The following is a 16052-nucleotide window of genomic DNA, read 5'->3' as shown; positions in this document are numbered from 1 at the left end:
GGGAGAGAATAGGCTTAATTTTAAAAAGCTAAAAACAAAAAACGAAATGGTTACCAAATCGGTCCTAGTTTTTAAAAACTTATTTTTGTTTTTGAAATTTAGTTAAAAATTCAACTTTTATACTTGAAAAATACAAATTATTGTAAGAAAATGTGAGAAAATAGACTTAATTTTAAAAACCAAAAACCAAAAATAAAATGATCATCAAACAAAACCCAAATGATTATTGAATGGAAACTTAATACTAAAATGAAACTAATGAGACCTTGAAGTAAAAAATGTAATAAGATATATTTAATGGAATCACATATCACAATGCAAAGTTGAAAGTTTAAAACAACCAAATAATTAGAATTACTAAATTTGTAAATCAACTTTATTAAAAAAAAAAAAATTGAGATGTATGATATTTTGTTGTACTTGTTGTCGATTTTGGTTAACGTGTTTATCATTATTATTTATTTTTCTTTCAAATCAATCTTATCCTGTTCCATGAATGAGAACATAAGGCCTGGGCTTGGAGGGCCCAACAGGATTTCGGGCCCAATGTCATTTTCTTGGCCCAATCATACAGTTTCAGATCACAAGTCCCAATCTTACTAACTATTTCAAACCTCCTCTTTCATTGAACCTGCAACCAGCAATTCCATTCCAATTCCATGGATCTTTAAAACTATTTTCATCTACCCATTTCCCTTTTCTTTTTCCTAATGATAATTACTACATAAATTATGATATATATATATTTTTTTTTCTGTATGAATTCTTATAATTTTATATAGGATAAAAACCATAGAAGACTTTTTGACGTGAGCATGCGTGACAGAAATAATGATTCAACTTTTTTTAGATATTCGTGAGTGTTCGAGTCAACTTACGCATACTTCAACTAATCTCACAATACAACATATCTGATCTTACAATATTTTGGTGTCAAGAAAACTCGTAGGATATTAAATTATAGTAAGGTGATCACCTATAACCTCTTAGCCCTATCAAGGAGATGTTTCCTTATCTACCACTAGACCCATGATGATTTGGAATAATGATTTAACTTTTATTCTCTTTTCACAAAAACAAAAAGAAAAAGGGAAAAAAAAAACATATTACCTAAATTTGCAAGGAATAGCCTATAAAAATTGCGAGGTTTTTAAAATTTTCGAAGGTAGGATTTTCAAGAGAATCTTTTTTTTTTTTTTTTTTTGGAGAGAAGAGTAGTCAATTTAATTATGTTTAGGTTGGCCATAATACCACATATATTTAATTCTGGATTAATTTAAGTTAAAAATAAATTTCAATCGGATCCATTATATAGTCCCCATCTTAAAAAGAAAAAAAAAGGAATTTATAAGAGATTCGTACAAATGTTAAACAAAATAAACTGCACAAAAGCAAAAGAGTTGTGCAAAAATTGTTCCCTCTTGGAAAAGAAAAAGTAAAATAACAGATTCTTTTTCATATTTATTAACTCTATATTTTGTTAATGATACAAAAAGAGAATGAACAATTTAATCAAATACCAAATAAGCATAAGATTGCAACTTAATTAGATAATATAAATGTCCCACCAACAAGAAAAATAGATACCATTTAAAACAAATATATGAAGAAGAGAAGACTAATTAAATGAAAAGGGGAAAAATATAATTGATCATAATTTACACATCTGCTATCACTCTTAATTTCAACTGCACTTTGGAATTCATAAGAAAGATGAAAAAGTTCAAACTTTCGATTCTTCTTTGTTTTGAAAGAATCCTCAAAATCAGTTTCTACTTCCTTGTTTCTCATCATAAAGCCTTGAAGATTCTCCAGTAGTGAGAAAAAAGCAAAACTAGTTTAATCAATAGTAAGATACCTAATTGTCTAATAAGATTAGTCGAGTAATATGTTTAAGAATTGAACATATAACAAGAATTGAGTTGGGATTGAACCTATGAAGCACAGACATAAATACGGATATAAGATATGGATAGGATAGAGTACGACGACACGTTAATTCCTAAAAAACTAAGATACAGATACGTTGAGTATAACCGATGATCATACAGAAACAAAAAAAGAAAAATCTTTCATGAAACCCTGATGATAGAGACAGAGAGAGAGAGATCACAGAGTTTCAAGCTTTAAATGGATAAGGAAAATGGTTGAAATCACATAAATATCCATATTGGGTGATATCAGAAGAGCTCTGCCCAGCAGAAAAACTCAATCCACCATAAGACATATTAACAACACAATTTTCGAAAGAAGAAGAGGAAGAAGAAACATTAAGATTATGATGAGAAGAATCATTAGCATAACGAGCAAGACGAGCTTTGGCAAGAGCAAGATCATGTTGAAGCTCCACCATTTTAGTCTGCAACAAAGCTATGGCACCGATGCAGCCATAAACAGGATCTCTCAGCCTTGCTTCAGCCTCATAAGCCAAAGAATTGACCGTATCTTCTCTCTGCTCCTCAGGCACTTCAGTAAGAATCTTGCTCACATTACTTGCCCCAAAAACCTTATGAACTTTGGCAAATTTCTTTGGCTCATCAGACCTAAAGTAAGGAGCAAATATGCAAGTGGGAATGCATCTTCTTTTCAGCAATTTGCAGGCTGCACAAGAAGAAGAAGAACGAGTTTCATGCCAACCTCTCATGCCTGCTCTTTCTTCATTATGTTAATCTAAAATAAGGTCATCTTCTTTACAACAAAGGATGTGTATTTATATATATATACATGAAGGGATTGGTTAGGGGCCATTTGAGGGCACCAACTAAAAGTTCGTGAGGTGATTATAGTCCACTTCATATTTAGGACACAAATATAATAATGATGTATATAACTATTTATAATCTATAATTAAATATAGTAAGTACTATTTCACTATTTTCTATCCAAATACAAACTATTATAATTTAGACACTAAAATAATATGTCCAAAATACTAACTATTATAACCCATTAACTATAATAACAGCCAACTATAATAATCAACTTAGTATCCCAATCGTCCCCTAAAAGATAGGGAGGTAATGTGGGATTAGAGTAATTAAAAAGAAGGGGTGGGACCTAAATTTGGTTATGGGGTTTGAAGAGTAAATGCAGAATTGAAAGTTTGAAAGAGACTATTCAAGGAAAAAGAAGAAACACTTTTAATTGAATTTTCAGAAAGTGGGAATTAAAGAACATGGGGTGGCATTATTTGTGTTCCTAAGTTAGGATGAGACATCATATTTGATATATAAAGCAAGATATTGATGATCTGTATGAAGAAAGTAAAAAATAATGTTAAAGGAAAAAAAAAAAAAAAAAACCAATTTTACTAGAAAGTTGGTTTTCAGCTTTGTGGAGTGAAAATGATAGTTTGGGCATCTGCAAAAATACCCTACACCCTTTAGTACTCTATGTTCTCTTTTGTACATCTCTCATTAAAACCTCTCCTTTTTTTTTTCTCTCTCTTGTACTGTTCAAAATTTCTCCTTCATCTTTTATCATTTTTTTTTTTTATGAAACAACATAAAAAGGAGAAAAAGAGAACCAGCTCCATCATTTATTCTTATATAACAAATTAGTTTCATGGAAGGGAAAGAAGGATCAAAAGGCCACAATTCAATAGTGGGAATGGAAAATTTTGTTGAGTTTTGATAAAATATTAGAAGTGCAATAATCCCATATTTGAAAAGTTCAAAGAAACGATGAGCTCGAAGTACTATAAATATAGTATGTCTTTGGTTTAAGCTTGAGTGTGTTAAATCTAATTAAATTCCCTTATTGTGTTCTTCTAGTTGAGAGTAGATAGAGGATGAGTCATACAAATGTTTTGAGAGAGTGTTTTTTTAATATAATTTGGGTTAGGGAGAGATTTTGCATGATTGTAATAATATTTCACGTAGTGGAAGTTTTCTTGTCTATGGTTTTTTTAGAATTTTTCTACATTAACCCTTGTGTTCCCAATTTTATTATTTTCTCTTAATTTCTCTGATATTTTTCTGCTTATTTATGTGGTAAAATTTAAACGACTTTCATTCGTTATTTGTCATAAAGAAGTATTTAAGAATTTTGTCATTTTTTGACATGTCAAATATTCAATGGAAGAAAGAATATGCACTATTGTAGTAATATAATTTTTTTCGAGGGGAGAAAGGATAAAAAGAGTCACATCAAACGCAATATTGGGGTAGGGATTGGGGGAAAGGGACAAGGATGATAATGGAATTCCCATAACCCACTTGTTCAAAAAAATGGTCGTCGTTTTCCTCAAAGCAAATAGAGAGAAATGGGATTGTTAGAATGAGAAAAGAGAGTGAAGGAAGAAGGATAGTGCATTGCACGTTTAGGCAATGAGAAAACAGAAAGATTTAGAGGAATGATTTTGATTGGAGTTTCGCAAAAATGGTCGGCCCAATATTGAAAGAAAAAACTTGTGACTGCACTCAATTAAAAATTGTCACGTGACAATTCATTTTTTTTTTAAAAAAAGATTATTAAAAAATTACTTTTGGGTATGTGTAGAGGAAGAAGAGCATGAGACTTAGGTGCAACTTAGACTGTACTAAGTGTTGTTAAGATGAATGATTATCTTTCCTTTTTTTTATTTTCCTTTCTTCTCACTTAACTTTCTCTTTGATTAAGTTTGATATTTTGTTGCTCAGTTTGGTTGGGGTTGGGGGATGTTGGAAACTTGAAATATGGTCTTTGTTTGTTTGGTGTGGTTTACTTTAACTCTTCTTTATGGTGCCTTCCTCTCTTCCACTAATTTGATATTCGATCATTAAAGTAGGCCCCTCAGTTTGGATTGCATTTGTACGACTCAACATTTCAGTAGGACCCAAAATAATGAAGAGAGAGAAATAGCAAGTGAAATTGGGCTTTTCTTTGGGCTTGGGGAAATTGGGCTTTTCTCTTGGAGCCCACTTGAGAAAAGTCAACCAACTTGCATATAGATCCACAGGGAAACTTCCACAGGTATGATAAGCAGTGACTTTATCATTTTTGTCCAATCAAAGAGACTTTGGAATTTGTACCCTTTTGGAAGAACCAAAAGCTAAAGAGGTTACTTAAGCAAATCACACTGCTTTCTTTCATTATTTAATCTTGTGGGAAAACATTACCAAGAAAGAAGACAAGTCTCCCCAAGTTCCTGCCCTCCACAGGAATCAAAGAAATGATCAGTAATGTGCTAAGAAAAGAAATAAACACTGCATATGGAAAAATGATAGGAAATGGGGAATAAGACCATCGATGGCCTTTCAGAATATGCAAGAAGAAAAAGGAAGCTATTTGAATTGTTAATTAAAGTCATGCTTTGGATCTTCTGGTAATGAATAAAAAACACATTTGTCCAAATTAAACTATAAAAAAAGATGAGACTAACCCTTTTTTTTTTGTTCATAGAAAGTGACCGTTGTTTGGGGATGTTATGAGATAACTTTTCAATACTCCCTATTAAGAAACTTCCAAAAATTGCAAGAGTTGAAATTTTGCAAGAGACTTGAGAGGAGACTGCCCACAAAGTTTGACAAAGTAAATTTGGTGCAAGTAATGCATGGTTTTGAAAATATAAAATTGGTTGAGGATTGATTTGACCATTATGAGGTGGGAAATTGCTCCAAGTGGCAACTACTTAGAAGTTCTCCTATTGTCTACACAGTCAGCCAAACAAATAGAAACAGCCAAAAACAAAAAACCTTCCAATTAATAATTTTCAGGTTCAAAGGAGTTTTGAAATTTTCTTCCTAGTAATCTATGTCTGACTTAATGTAATGTTGATAAAAACTATGAACAGAGTCTATTCATGGAGTGAGAATGGCCATGGATGTTGCTCTTTCCCCAGTGATGGCAGCTTCTTCAAGCTTTTTGCCTTCTGGTTCTCTGTTGCAATCACTAATTCTCTTATCCAATGAAGTTGCTTTTGAAGAGAAGGCTCTTTTTGTACATGCTAAGACTATCTCAACCATGAGAAGAAGAATTAAGCTTCTTGGTTTCTTATTTGAAGAGGTTCAAGAATCAAATTGTCCTCTTCCTCCATCTTCCATTCTTTGTTTCACTGAACTCTTTTCTGTAATCAGAAGAGTTAAGATTCTAACTCAAAGCTGTGAGGAAGGAAGCTGTCTATGGAGTTTACTACAGACTCAGTTTATTTCAAATCAGTTTTATCAGCTAGTGAAGGAGATTGGGAGAGTACTTGATATTTTACCTCTCAGCTTGCTTAAATTAACAGATGATACAAGAGAACAAGTGGAGCTTCTTCATAGTCAAGCAAAACGACTAGAGCTTTCAGTGAATGCTCGAGAGCTTCAAAGAAGAGATGAGCTTCTTCAACTAATGAGCAACAATAAGGAGAGAAACTACAAGAACAAAGGTTTGGCAGAAGTGGGAAAAGTCAAAGAGGTTTTCGTTAGTGTTGGGCTGAGAAGCATGATGGATTGTGATGAAGAAATATCAAAACTAGAAGCAGAAGCTCTTAAACAAGCAGGAACAGGTGGAATAATTGTGGTTTCTAACATAAACAATCTCATTTCTCTTGTTAAGCATGCCAAAACAGTGATCTTCAGTAAGACAGAGAATGAAAATGATGGGGGAAAATTCAACTTAAAGTTTCTACACTCAAACAAACATTTAGATCATTCATCTTCTTCTAATTCATTGGTTCCAATTCCAGACGATTTTCGCTGCCCCATTTCACTAGATTTCATGAGAGACCCTGTAATTATATCGTCTGGGCATACTTACGATCGTTATTCGATAGCCCAATGGATTGACTCAGGGCATCATGTTTGTCCCAAGAGTAATCAGAGGCTAATTCATATGGCCCTCATACCAAATTATGCACTCAAAAGTCTGATGCAACAGTGGTGCCAAGAAAACAACATTGGTATGAATGAACCTACAAAACCATATACTTCCTTTGAGTTAGAGAGAAGCAACAGCAAAATATACATCTCCGAGGAACCGGTCGATCACATTTCTGCATCCAAAGAAGCCTCTGATGCTGTCAAAATGACAGCCGAGTTTCTTGTAGGAAAACTTGCAACTGGGTCACCAGATATTCAAAGACAAGCTGCATATGAACTGCGGTTACTAGCAAAAACAGGAATGGATAACCGAAGGATGATTGCCGAAGCGGGAGCGATACCATTTCTAGTTACGTTGTTGAAATCCAGCGATCCAAGAATCGAAGAAAACGCAGTGACTGCATTGTTCAACCTTGCAATCTTCAACAACAACAAGATCCTCATAGTAGCAGCAGGGGCAATAGACAACATAACACACATCTTAGAATCAGGGAAAACAATGGAAGCAAGAGAAAATGCTGCAGCAACAATATACAGCTTGTCCATGGTGGATGAGTTCAAAATAACAATAGGGGCGAGTCCGAAAACCATACCAGCATTGGTGAGGCTCCTTAAAGAAGGGCATTCAGCCGGGAAGCGAGACGCTGCCACAGCACTTTGCAATCTAGCACTTTACAATGCCAACAAAGTTTGTATTGTGGTAGCTGGGGCTGTGCCATTGCTGATTGACTTGCTGACAGACGACAAGGCGGGCATAACAGACGACGCCTTGCAGACGCTCTCGCTGGTTTTAAGTTGCTCAGAAGGGCTGCAAGAGATAAGAAAAAGTAGAGTTTTAGTGTCTTTGCTCATTGATCTTTTAAGATTTGGATCTCCAAAAGGGAAAGAAAGTTCAATTACATTGTTATTGGGGCTGTGCAAGGATGGAGGAGAGGAAGTAGCAAGGAGGTTGTTGATAAATCCTAGAAGTATTCCTTCTCTTCAAAGCTTGGCAGCAGATGGATCATTGAAAGCCAGAAGAAAAGCTGATGCATTGCTGAGATTGCTTAATAGATGCTGCTTTCAATCACAGCCATGTTGAATATCAGAAATGTAGAGATAATCTTACACAAGTATATATTTGTGCAAACTCTAAAGATAAATTTACAGGTTTTTGGGTTTGTTGATTGAAAGATTGACATCAACAGTACACTTCTTTTTCTTCCTTTTTTTTCTCTTCTTTTTGGGGGGATTTTGCTCAGAATACAAAATTACCCTGAGAAAATCCTGAAAATTTTGTTAGTCCTATTTTTTACTCATGTTTCTGCCCATTATCTTCCAGCTCAGTGGGATCTAATTGAGGTTCAAAAACTGAATGATTAAGGCTACTTTTGGTAACAATTTGGTTTTTTTATTTCTAGTTTTTGAAAATTAAGCCTATAAACACTCATTTTAATTTCTTGTTTTATTATCTACTTTCTACCAATATTTTCAAAAACCAAGTCAAGTTTTGAAAACTATAGTTTCTAAAATCTTGTTTTTATTTATAGAATTGAGAGAAAATAATTTTAATTTTAAAAAACCAAATGATTATCAAACGGGCCTAAAAGATCAACTATAAGCAAGATATTGCTTATTCTCAACCTTCAGAAATCTTAGCTCTAATGTGAAAGAGCAAAAATGCAGTTTCCCTGAAATTGAAAATGGTGAAAATATAAATTTGTAGCCATCTGGAACTTCAAATACATGATTACCTAAAACAGGAAAATGCTAATGTACATTATCTTTCGACAAGATGAATACGCTCAGAACCAAAACAATTAACTCTCAAACAAAATAAATTTTGATGCAAAAGAAATATAAAAAACTAAGTAAATTTGTGAGGTAGATTTGGCCTTTAGGATCATACCTGAACATTTTCCCCAAGAACTCTGCAACCTCAACTTGCAATTAAGAGCCCTTGGCCTTGAGATTGAATCTACAGAAATATGGTTACAATTTCTAACATTTGAATATTTGAACAAGTAAGATATGCAACGGACATTTTAAAATTTATCACCATTCATAGCAAACAAGTTTTATGATTAGTTGATGTATCATACCTAATCATAAATATGATTTGGTCGCAAGAAATTCAAAGACAAGGTGCTTATAAATAGACATGTCTACCATGTTTTAGGTTGACACTTTTAGACCCAAGTCCCAACCCAAATGATTTGAGGGATAATATTTATCCCTAATAGATAGAACAATAAGAGAAAAAAAATATAAAAATATAGTATCTCTTTAAAATATTTGAAAATATTGAAGTGTTCACGGGTCAGTTTTTTAATTTATTTTTTTAATTTTCAAGGTTACCCTTCCTTATCTTGTTGCATGTCTTCTTCTTCTCTTTCATTTTTCATTTTTCTTTTTATTTTCTTCCGTTTTTTCTTTCTTTCTTTTTTTATTTTCTTTCCCTTTCTTCTTCTTTTTTATTTTATTTTCTCTCCATTTTTTAATTTTCTTTCCTTTTTCCGATTTATTTTTATTTTTTTATTTTCTTTCCTTTCTCCAATTTTTGCTTTCATTTCCCTAATTTCCTCATCTCTCCAAACATTTTACTCTCTCCCTTATCTTCCCATTTCCGAGTTTCAAACCCAAGACTTTAAAGTACATGACTTAACACTAACAAACCAATCATTAAGTTTGATTATTATAACAAAACGTTAAATATAAATAGCAAATGAAAATGAATTTGAAAGAAATTATTTTTTTTAGTCCTCAAATTTGCACCAATTTTAGAAACATTTATTAAAAATTTGAAATAAGAAACGATAATAGTTATTAAACAAGTTTATTTCTCAAGAAATGAGAAATGGATGATATCATACTATCAATGAAAACTTTTGTGCACAATCAAATAATTTCGAGGAGTCATTTCATCTCAAATACTACATTACATGATAATACTATCAGTGATATCCTTTACATTGATAGCAATAGAAAGATATCACTGACAGTAGTTATCAATGATATCTTTTGTGACTATCAATTTAAAAGGATATCATTCTATACCTATATGCATTAATAACGACATACAAAGACACTATATGTATCAACAATTTAATCAAAAGTCCCCGACTATTTACAAACAAGTATAACATGATATCAAATTCAAACAACAAAAGACATCAAAATATTACCATTGATAGAAACATATAAGCAATAGCCACTATGACTATCATTGATAGAAACATATCAGTGATAGCAACTGATAGCACATTTCTCAAATTAAAAGCTATAATTAATAGCAGCATCACTAATAACAGTTATCAATGATAGCAACTAATAGCACATTTCTCGAATTGAAAGTTATCACTGATAGCAACTATCAATTGCTATCACTAATAGCAACAATCAACGATATTCATCGATAGCAATATTACTGATAGTAAGTCACAACAATTGATAGCACATTTTTTAAATTGAATGTTATCACTTATAGCAATATCACTTATTACAGCTATCAATGATAGCAACTAATAGCACGAGTCTCAAATTGAAAGCTAGCACTGATAGCAACTAATAGCACACTTCTCAAATCGAAAAGCTACCACTAATAGCAGCTATCAGCGATAGCTACTGATAGTAGCTATCGGTAAAAGCCACTGATAGCACACTTCTCAAATTGAAAGCTATCATTGATAGCAGCTATCAGCAATAGCTTTCAATTTGAGAAAACTAGGAAGCAGCATGCAAAGTGGTAATTGAGTGTGGGTTTTTTGGTTTTTCACCACTTTTTGTTCTATATATACAATTATTGTATACTTGTACTACATATTCTATTATTTTGAGCTTGAATTCAATTTATGCAACTATCCCTAATTTTTTCGACTCAAATAACTCTTATTAAATAATGAACTCAACCCAATCTAACCATAAAACATTTGGATTGAGTTAGGTTGGGTTAGTTAAAATCATTTATTTAAATTTTTGTTATAAAAATAAGTAAAATGTTAGTATGTAAAAATTTTATTTTATTATGTTTATATATTGAACTAAGGTCACATTTACCCAGGTGAAACGTAATCCATCAATGCTAATATCAAAAGTTGGACTAGTTGACTATGGTTGTTGTTTACTATGTTCCGTAATTGTAAGGAACTGTGGGGCCTCCTCCAGATTTGTAAGCAAAAGACGCAATCTGATTGAGAAACAAAAGGTGTTCAAATCTGATTGTATTTAAAAATTACGTGGGATCCACTAGCCTTATCATTATCACTACAGATATGGTTACTATAACAGTATGAGAATTATGAATATCTCACATTTACTGTTACTAAGAGTGCAACAAAATTGAAAAACCAAACCAATCCAAACTGATCATCTGGTTCGGTTTGTTTTTTTTTTATTTTAATATCAACTGTTTTGGTTTGTTGGTTCCAATTGATTTTTTATTGAAAAAAAACAAATCAAGATTGAATTGAACCGAGAGTATATATATAGCCTTAAAAATAAACTCTAACATCCGGTATCTTTTAGTATTTTAATTGTTATGGTGCATATATATTCGTAGTTAAGAAAAAGGACCAATTATTATGGTATGTATATTTTTTTTATTAAAGAAATGTCAAAGAAAAAATATATAATTTCAATCTATAAAAAAAAGACTCAAAATTCATTTAAAATCAGCAAAATGAACCAATTCAAAATAAAAATGGAAATAAAAATAAAATTCTGGAAGAAACAAAACTAAAAACTGAGAACAAAATCGATAATAAATCGAACCAAATAAAAATTAATCCATTGGTTTTATTCTTTATTGGACATTGGTTTGGATCACTTCTTTGTAAAACCAATTGATTTGGTTTGGTTCTTGGTTGACCCTAAAATTGACAAAAGCGAATCATCTATTATTCCTAATTGTTACCTTTACCATTATCATTACTGTTAAGGTCAAACGATAACGATAATAGTGAATGCAACAACTTCCTAATTCTAAGTAAATGTGATAAAAAGCAATTCACTTATGTTTGGAATTCAGACACATTTCAATTGATCCATCAATGGAATCTCACTACAAGTTCACTCATTTCCATTACAGATTGGTTAACGTGTCCTAAGATTAACAACTCAATTTGAATTCATATTATGATTTTTTCTAAGGTGTTAAAAAGTATTTTTAGGAGTTGTTGGAGAATAAATTATCCAAAAAAAATCACGAAATTAAATAAAATTAAAATATATGTATGTATGTATAATTACGTCATAAGTAAAATATATATATATATATATATATATATATATATATATATATATATATATATATATATATATATATATATACATCTTAAAGTAAAAAGTTCGGCTAGCTTTGAGTTATTTTAGGTGAACCAATTAACCAACCCAAACTATAGAATTTGCACTTATCTGAACCCAACCCAACTGGGTTGGGTTGGTTTGATTGAGTCTTTTGGGTCATTGATTTTTTTGAAATGGGAAGGTAATTTTGAAAATTGTCTAGTTTAAGATTTCTTGATAAAATATCTAAATTTATGAATTCATAAGTAAAAATAAAAAAAATAAAAAAAAATAAAATAAATATATATATATATATATATATATATATATATATATATATATATATATATAGATTTTGTTTGAAAATTTTTCACAGATAGAAAAAATATTAAACTATTTACAGAAATAGCAAAAAAACACTAATAGACACTAATAGACTTCTATCATCATCTATTAATGATAGACTTCTATCAGTTTTTATCACTGATAAACAATGATAAACTTCTATTAGTCTCTATTAGCCTTTATAAAAAAAGATTAAAATTTTGCTAGTTTGTATAAGTAGTTTTCCTTTTCTGTTTTTGAAAATCTGTCATTTTGTTTGGATTTTATTATATCTTTACTATTTTTAAAAATCTTGAAAATATTTTATTTTAATTAATGGATATAGATTTATGTTCTCCCCATTGTTCCAATGACAGAAAATAAAAAATGAGCAGCTCAAGAGCCGATAGGCAACAATCCTTCATTGATCAATGATCTTCCTTTTGAGAGAGGAGATCTGAAAGAAGCTCGATCAGTTGAATCTTAATGGCAGCAACAACTTTATGAAGAAGACAACTCACAAAATTCTTGATTTAGATTTTTGTATAATAGTTAATATACAATATCTCAAATACAATTGTCTAGGTATGATAACGACCACAAGCAATGCAGACCAGTAAGGTACAGGAAAAAAAACATAAAGCATGTGTGCATTTGTACAATTGGATGTTGGTTTAATTCATGGGTTTGAGAGGTGTTGGATGACAGTGATTATTCTTGAGTTCGAGGGTTATTGTGTTGGATGACGGTATAATTAAGTGGGGTGGAAAAGCGGGGTGTTAAGGTTGAATGTGTACCTCATTTACATGGGCAAGGATTATTCAATATTGAGTTTTTAACACTGTCACCAATCTTCCATGCAAGAATGGGGGCAAAGGGTTATACCTAGGTTGAGGGAGTCGACTATAAGGAGACTTTCTCATATGTTGCTATTTTAAAGTCTATTCGGATTCTCCTGTCCATTGCCTCATATTATAACTATGAGATTTGGCAAATGGACGTCAAGACTGCGTTTCTGAATGACAATCTTGATGAGACCATTTACATGGAGCAGCCCAAGGGATTCATAACCCAAGGTCAAGAGCAAAAGGTTTGCAGGCTTAATCGATCTATTTATGAACTGAAGAAGGCTTCTCGATCTTAGAATATAAAGTTTGATACTGCGATCAAATCTTATGGTTTTGATCAAAATGTTGATGAGCCTTGTGTAGCTTTCCTAATGTTATATGTAGATGATATCCTACTCATTGAGAATGATGTAGATCTACTGACTGAAGTTAAGAACTAGCTAGCGACCCAATTATAAATGAAAGATTTGAGAGAGGCTCAGTTTGTTCTGGGAATTCAGATCTTTAGAGATCGAAAGAACAAAACACTAGCTCTGTCTCAAGCATCGGTTATTAACAAAATACTTGTCAAGTATTTGATGCAGCAAGAGAGGCTTACTGTCTTTCATGCATGGAGTGATATTGTCTAAGGAATAGTGTCCTAAGACACCTCAAGAAGTTAAGGAGATGAGAGGGATCCTTTATGCATTGGCTGTTGGCAGCCTGATATATGCGATGTTATGTACTAGACCTAACATCTGCTATGCAATGGGGATAGTTAGTAGATATCAGTCTAATCCAGGATTTGATCACTGGACCGCCATTAAAAATATCCTCAAGTATCTACGGAGAACGAGGGACTACATGCTCGTATATGGTTCTAAGGATTTGATTCTTACATGATACATGGAATCTGATTTTTAGAATGATAAGGATTTTAGGAAATCCACATCAGGGTCAGTGTTCACTCTTAACGGAGGAGTAGTAGTCTGAAGGAGCACCAAGCAAGGGTGCATTGCTGACTCTACTATGGAGGCCGAGTATATAGCAGCTTCTGAAGTTTCTAAGGAAGCTGTTTGGCTCAGGAAATTCTTGACTGATCTGGAAGTCGTTCTAAATATGTCAAAGCCTATCATACTTTATTGTGATAATAGTAATGTTGTGGCTAATTCTCGAGAGCGTAGGAGTCACAAGCACGACAAAAACATCGAGCAGAAGTATCATCTAATCCAAGAGATTGTGCATCAAGGTGACGTGATCGTCACGTAGATAGCTTTGGAGCACAATGTTGCCGATCCATTTACAAAGGCCCTCATAGCTAAGGTGTTTGAGGGTCACCAATAGAGTATGGGTCTATGGGACAGGTCACGTTTAGACTAGGGTAAGTGGGAGATTTATACTAGGCAGTTTGTGCCCTAGTTTATTGATTTGTGTACTTTGTATTATAGTTTGACTTTTACACTATACACCCCACTAGCTTTAGGTCAAGTGGAAGATTGTTGGAGTTGATGCCCTAAATCTCGTAGGGTCCTATAGTTTGTAATTGTAACGTACAAACATTTTATTTATGTAATAAAATATGTGATGTTTTGTTTTAAAATTAGTTACATTAATCACAAACAAATAAACTAACATCCAAGATTATCTTGTAGCTTAAACATGTATGTAGAGACATACGGGTGGATCATGTTTAAGTGATAACCTAAATGGTCTATAGTAGATGGATAAGGCTGGATACCTTATCCTTGTGACACTATGAGTATGACCCGCTTTGTAGATGTTACAATTGTTGTAAAGTGCTACAAATAATCTGATCCTGATCATTCATGTGAAGGCATATGAGCAGGGATATTCTATACAAAGGAGTTTGTATAAGACCGGACCATGAAATGTTTAGTTTCATTATATAACGTCGTTCATAATAGAGACTTACATTTCACCAAGATGACCATAAGTAACATAACCTGAATCCTGAGTGAATTGTGAACTCCTCCCTATGAAGGTGGTTCTTTGATTTATATGGGTGAAAGTGGTCAGATTGCCAACTCAACAACCCTACCATTTTGGGGATTCGTCTGATTGAGGAGTTGGGAACACAGCTACACGAGAAGGAATTCACTCTTCCCCTAATGTCGGGGAAAATAGATAAATTGCTCACTTAAGGGCTGATTCCAAGGCTTGAACAATATAGTGTCACACCCTCTCCTGGCCCGAGAGGGGTTTGATCATAGTTGGACTATGATTTATTGTTCATTAGAGGGATCAGTGGTACTTAAGGAGTTAGATGTAACTAACGGTAATTTGGCCTAGCTGTACTTACGAGTAATTTGTGAAGGATCATTGTACTGTTGATTGGTTATATCCAATTGACACAGAAATATATCTGTAGTGCGAAAAGTGCAGCTGCCAGTCTTTAGTGGAGCTGCCGGTCTTTAGTGGAGTGCCCGACAGTTAACAGATGGTGAATAATTTAATTAAAGAGTTTGATTAATTATTCACGTACCGTTGGAGCTTCAAGCTACAGGTCTATGAGGTCTCCTCGGTAACTCAATGGGATTAAATGAGAATCAGTTTTTGGATTAGTTTGAATTGTTCAAATTAATTGAGGAAACTAATTATATATAATATATTAACGAAAATTTTAAATTATATGTGATAATTACTATAATGTATTTGATACATTATAATATTAACTATTTATAAGAGGAAATAAAAATTTAAATATGATTTAAATATTATTTTTATGAATTGGATTCATATTGTTAAATTGAATATAAATCTGATTTATATTAAATGTCATTAGTGAGATAAAAGAAACTATAAGTTATATTGTATATGATACAATATGAAAACTATA

General features: G+C 32.4%; 2 protein-coding genes across 2 annotated transcripts; one reads left to right on the top strand and one right to left on the bottom strand.

Annotated features, from left to right (window-relative positions):
* Positions 1–2114: 2114 nt before the first annotated feature.
* On the bottom strand, positions 2115–3194 carry LBD21 (LOB domain-containing protein 21). The gene has a single exon (XM_039029702.2). The coding sequence runs from the start codon at positions 2642–2644 to the stop codon at positions 2120–2122; it is 525 nt and encodes a 174-aa protein (XP_038885630.1). The 5' UTR covers positions 2645–3194; the 3' UTR covers positions 2115–2119.
* Positions 3195–5674: 2480 nt separating this feature from the next.
* LOC120075150 (U-box domain-containing protein 1-like) lies at positions 5675–7973 on the top strand. The gene has a single exon (XM_039028330.2). It carries the CDS (start codon positions 5794–5796, stop codon positions 7861–7863), a length of 2070 nt encoding a protein of 689 aa, XP_038884258.1. The 5' UTR covers positions 5675–5793; the 3' UTR covers positions 7864–7973.
* Positions 7974–16052: the final 8079 nt, after the last annotated feature.

Source organism: Benincasa hispida, chromosome 4, assembly GCF_027475165.1.
Source record: "Benincasa hispida cultivar pf3 chromosome 4, pf3_genome.v1.1, whole genome shotgun sequence".
Taxonomy (NCBI): Eukaryota; Viridiplantae; Streptophyta; class Magnoliopsida; order Cucurbitales; family Cucurbitaceae; genus Benincasa; species Benincasa hispida.
This window is presented reverse-complemented; position numbering and strand designations above follow the sequence as displayed.

Bases quoted from the DNA above. Each gene is read 5' to 3' on its own strand.
- LBD21 (XM_039029702.2), bottom strand. From the start codon at position 2,644: ATGAGAGGTTGGCATGAAACTCGTTCTTCTTCTTCTTGTGCAGCCTGC.
- LOC120075150 (XM_039028330.2), top strand. From the start codon at position 5,794: ATGGCCATGGATGTTGCTCTTTCCCCAGTGATGGCAGCTTCTTCAAGC.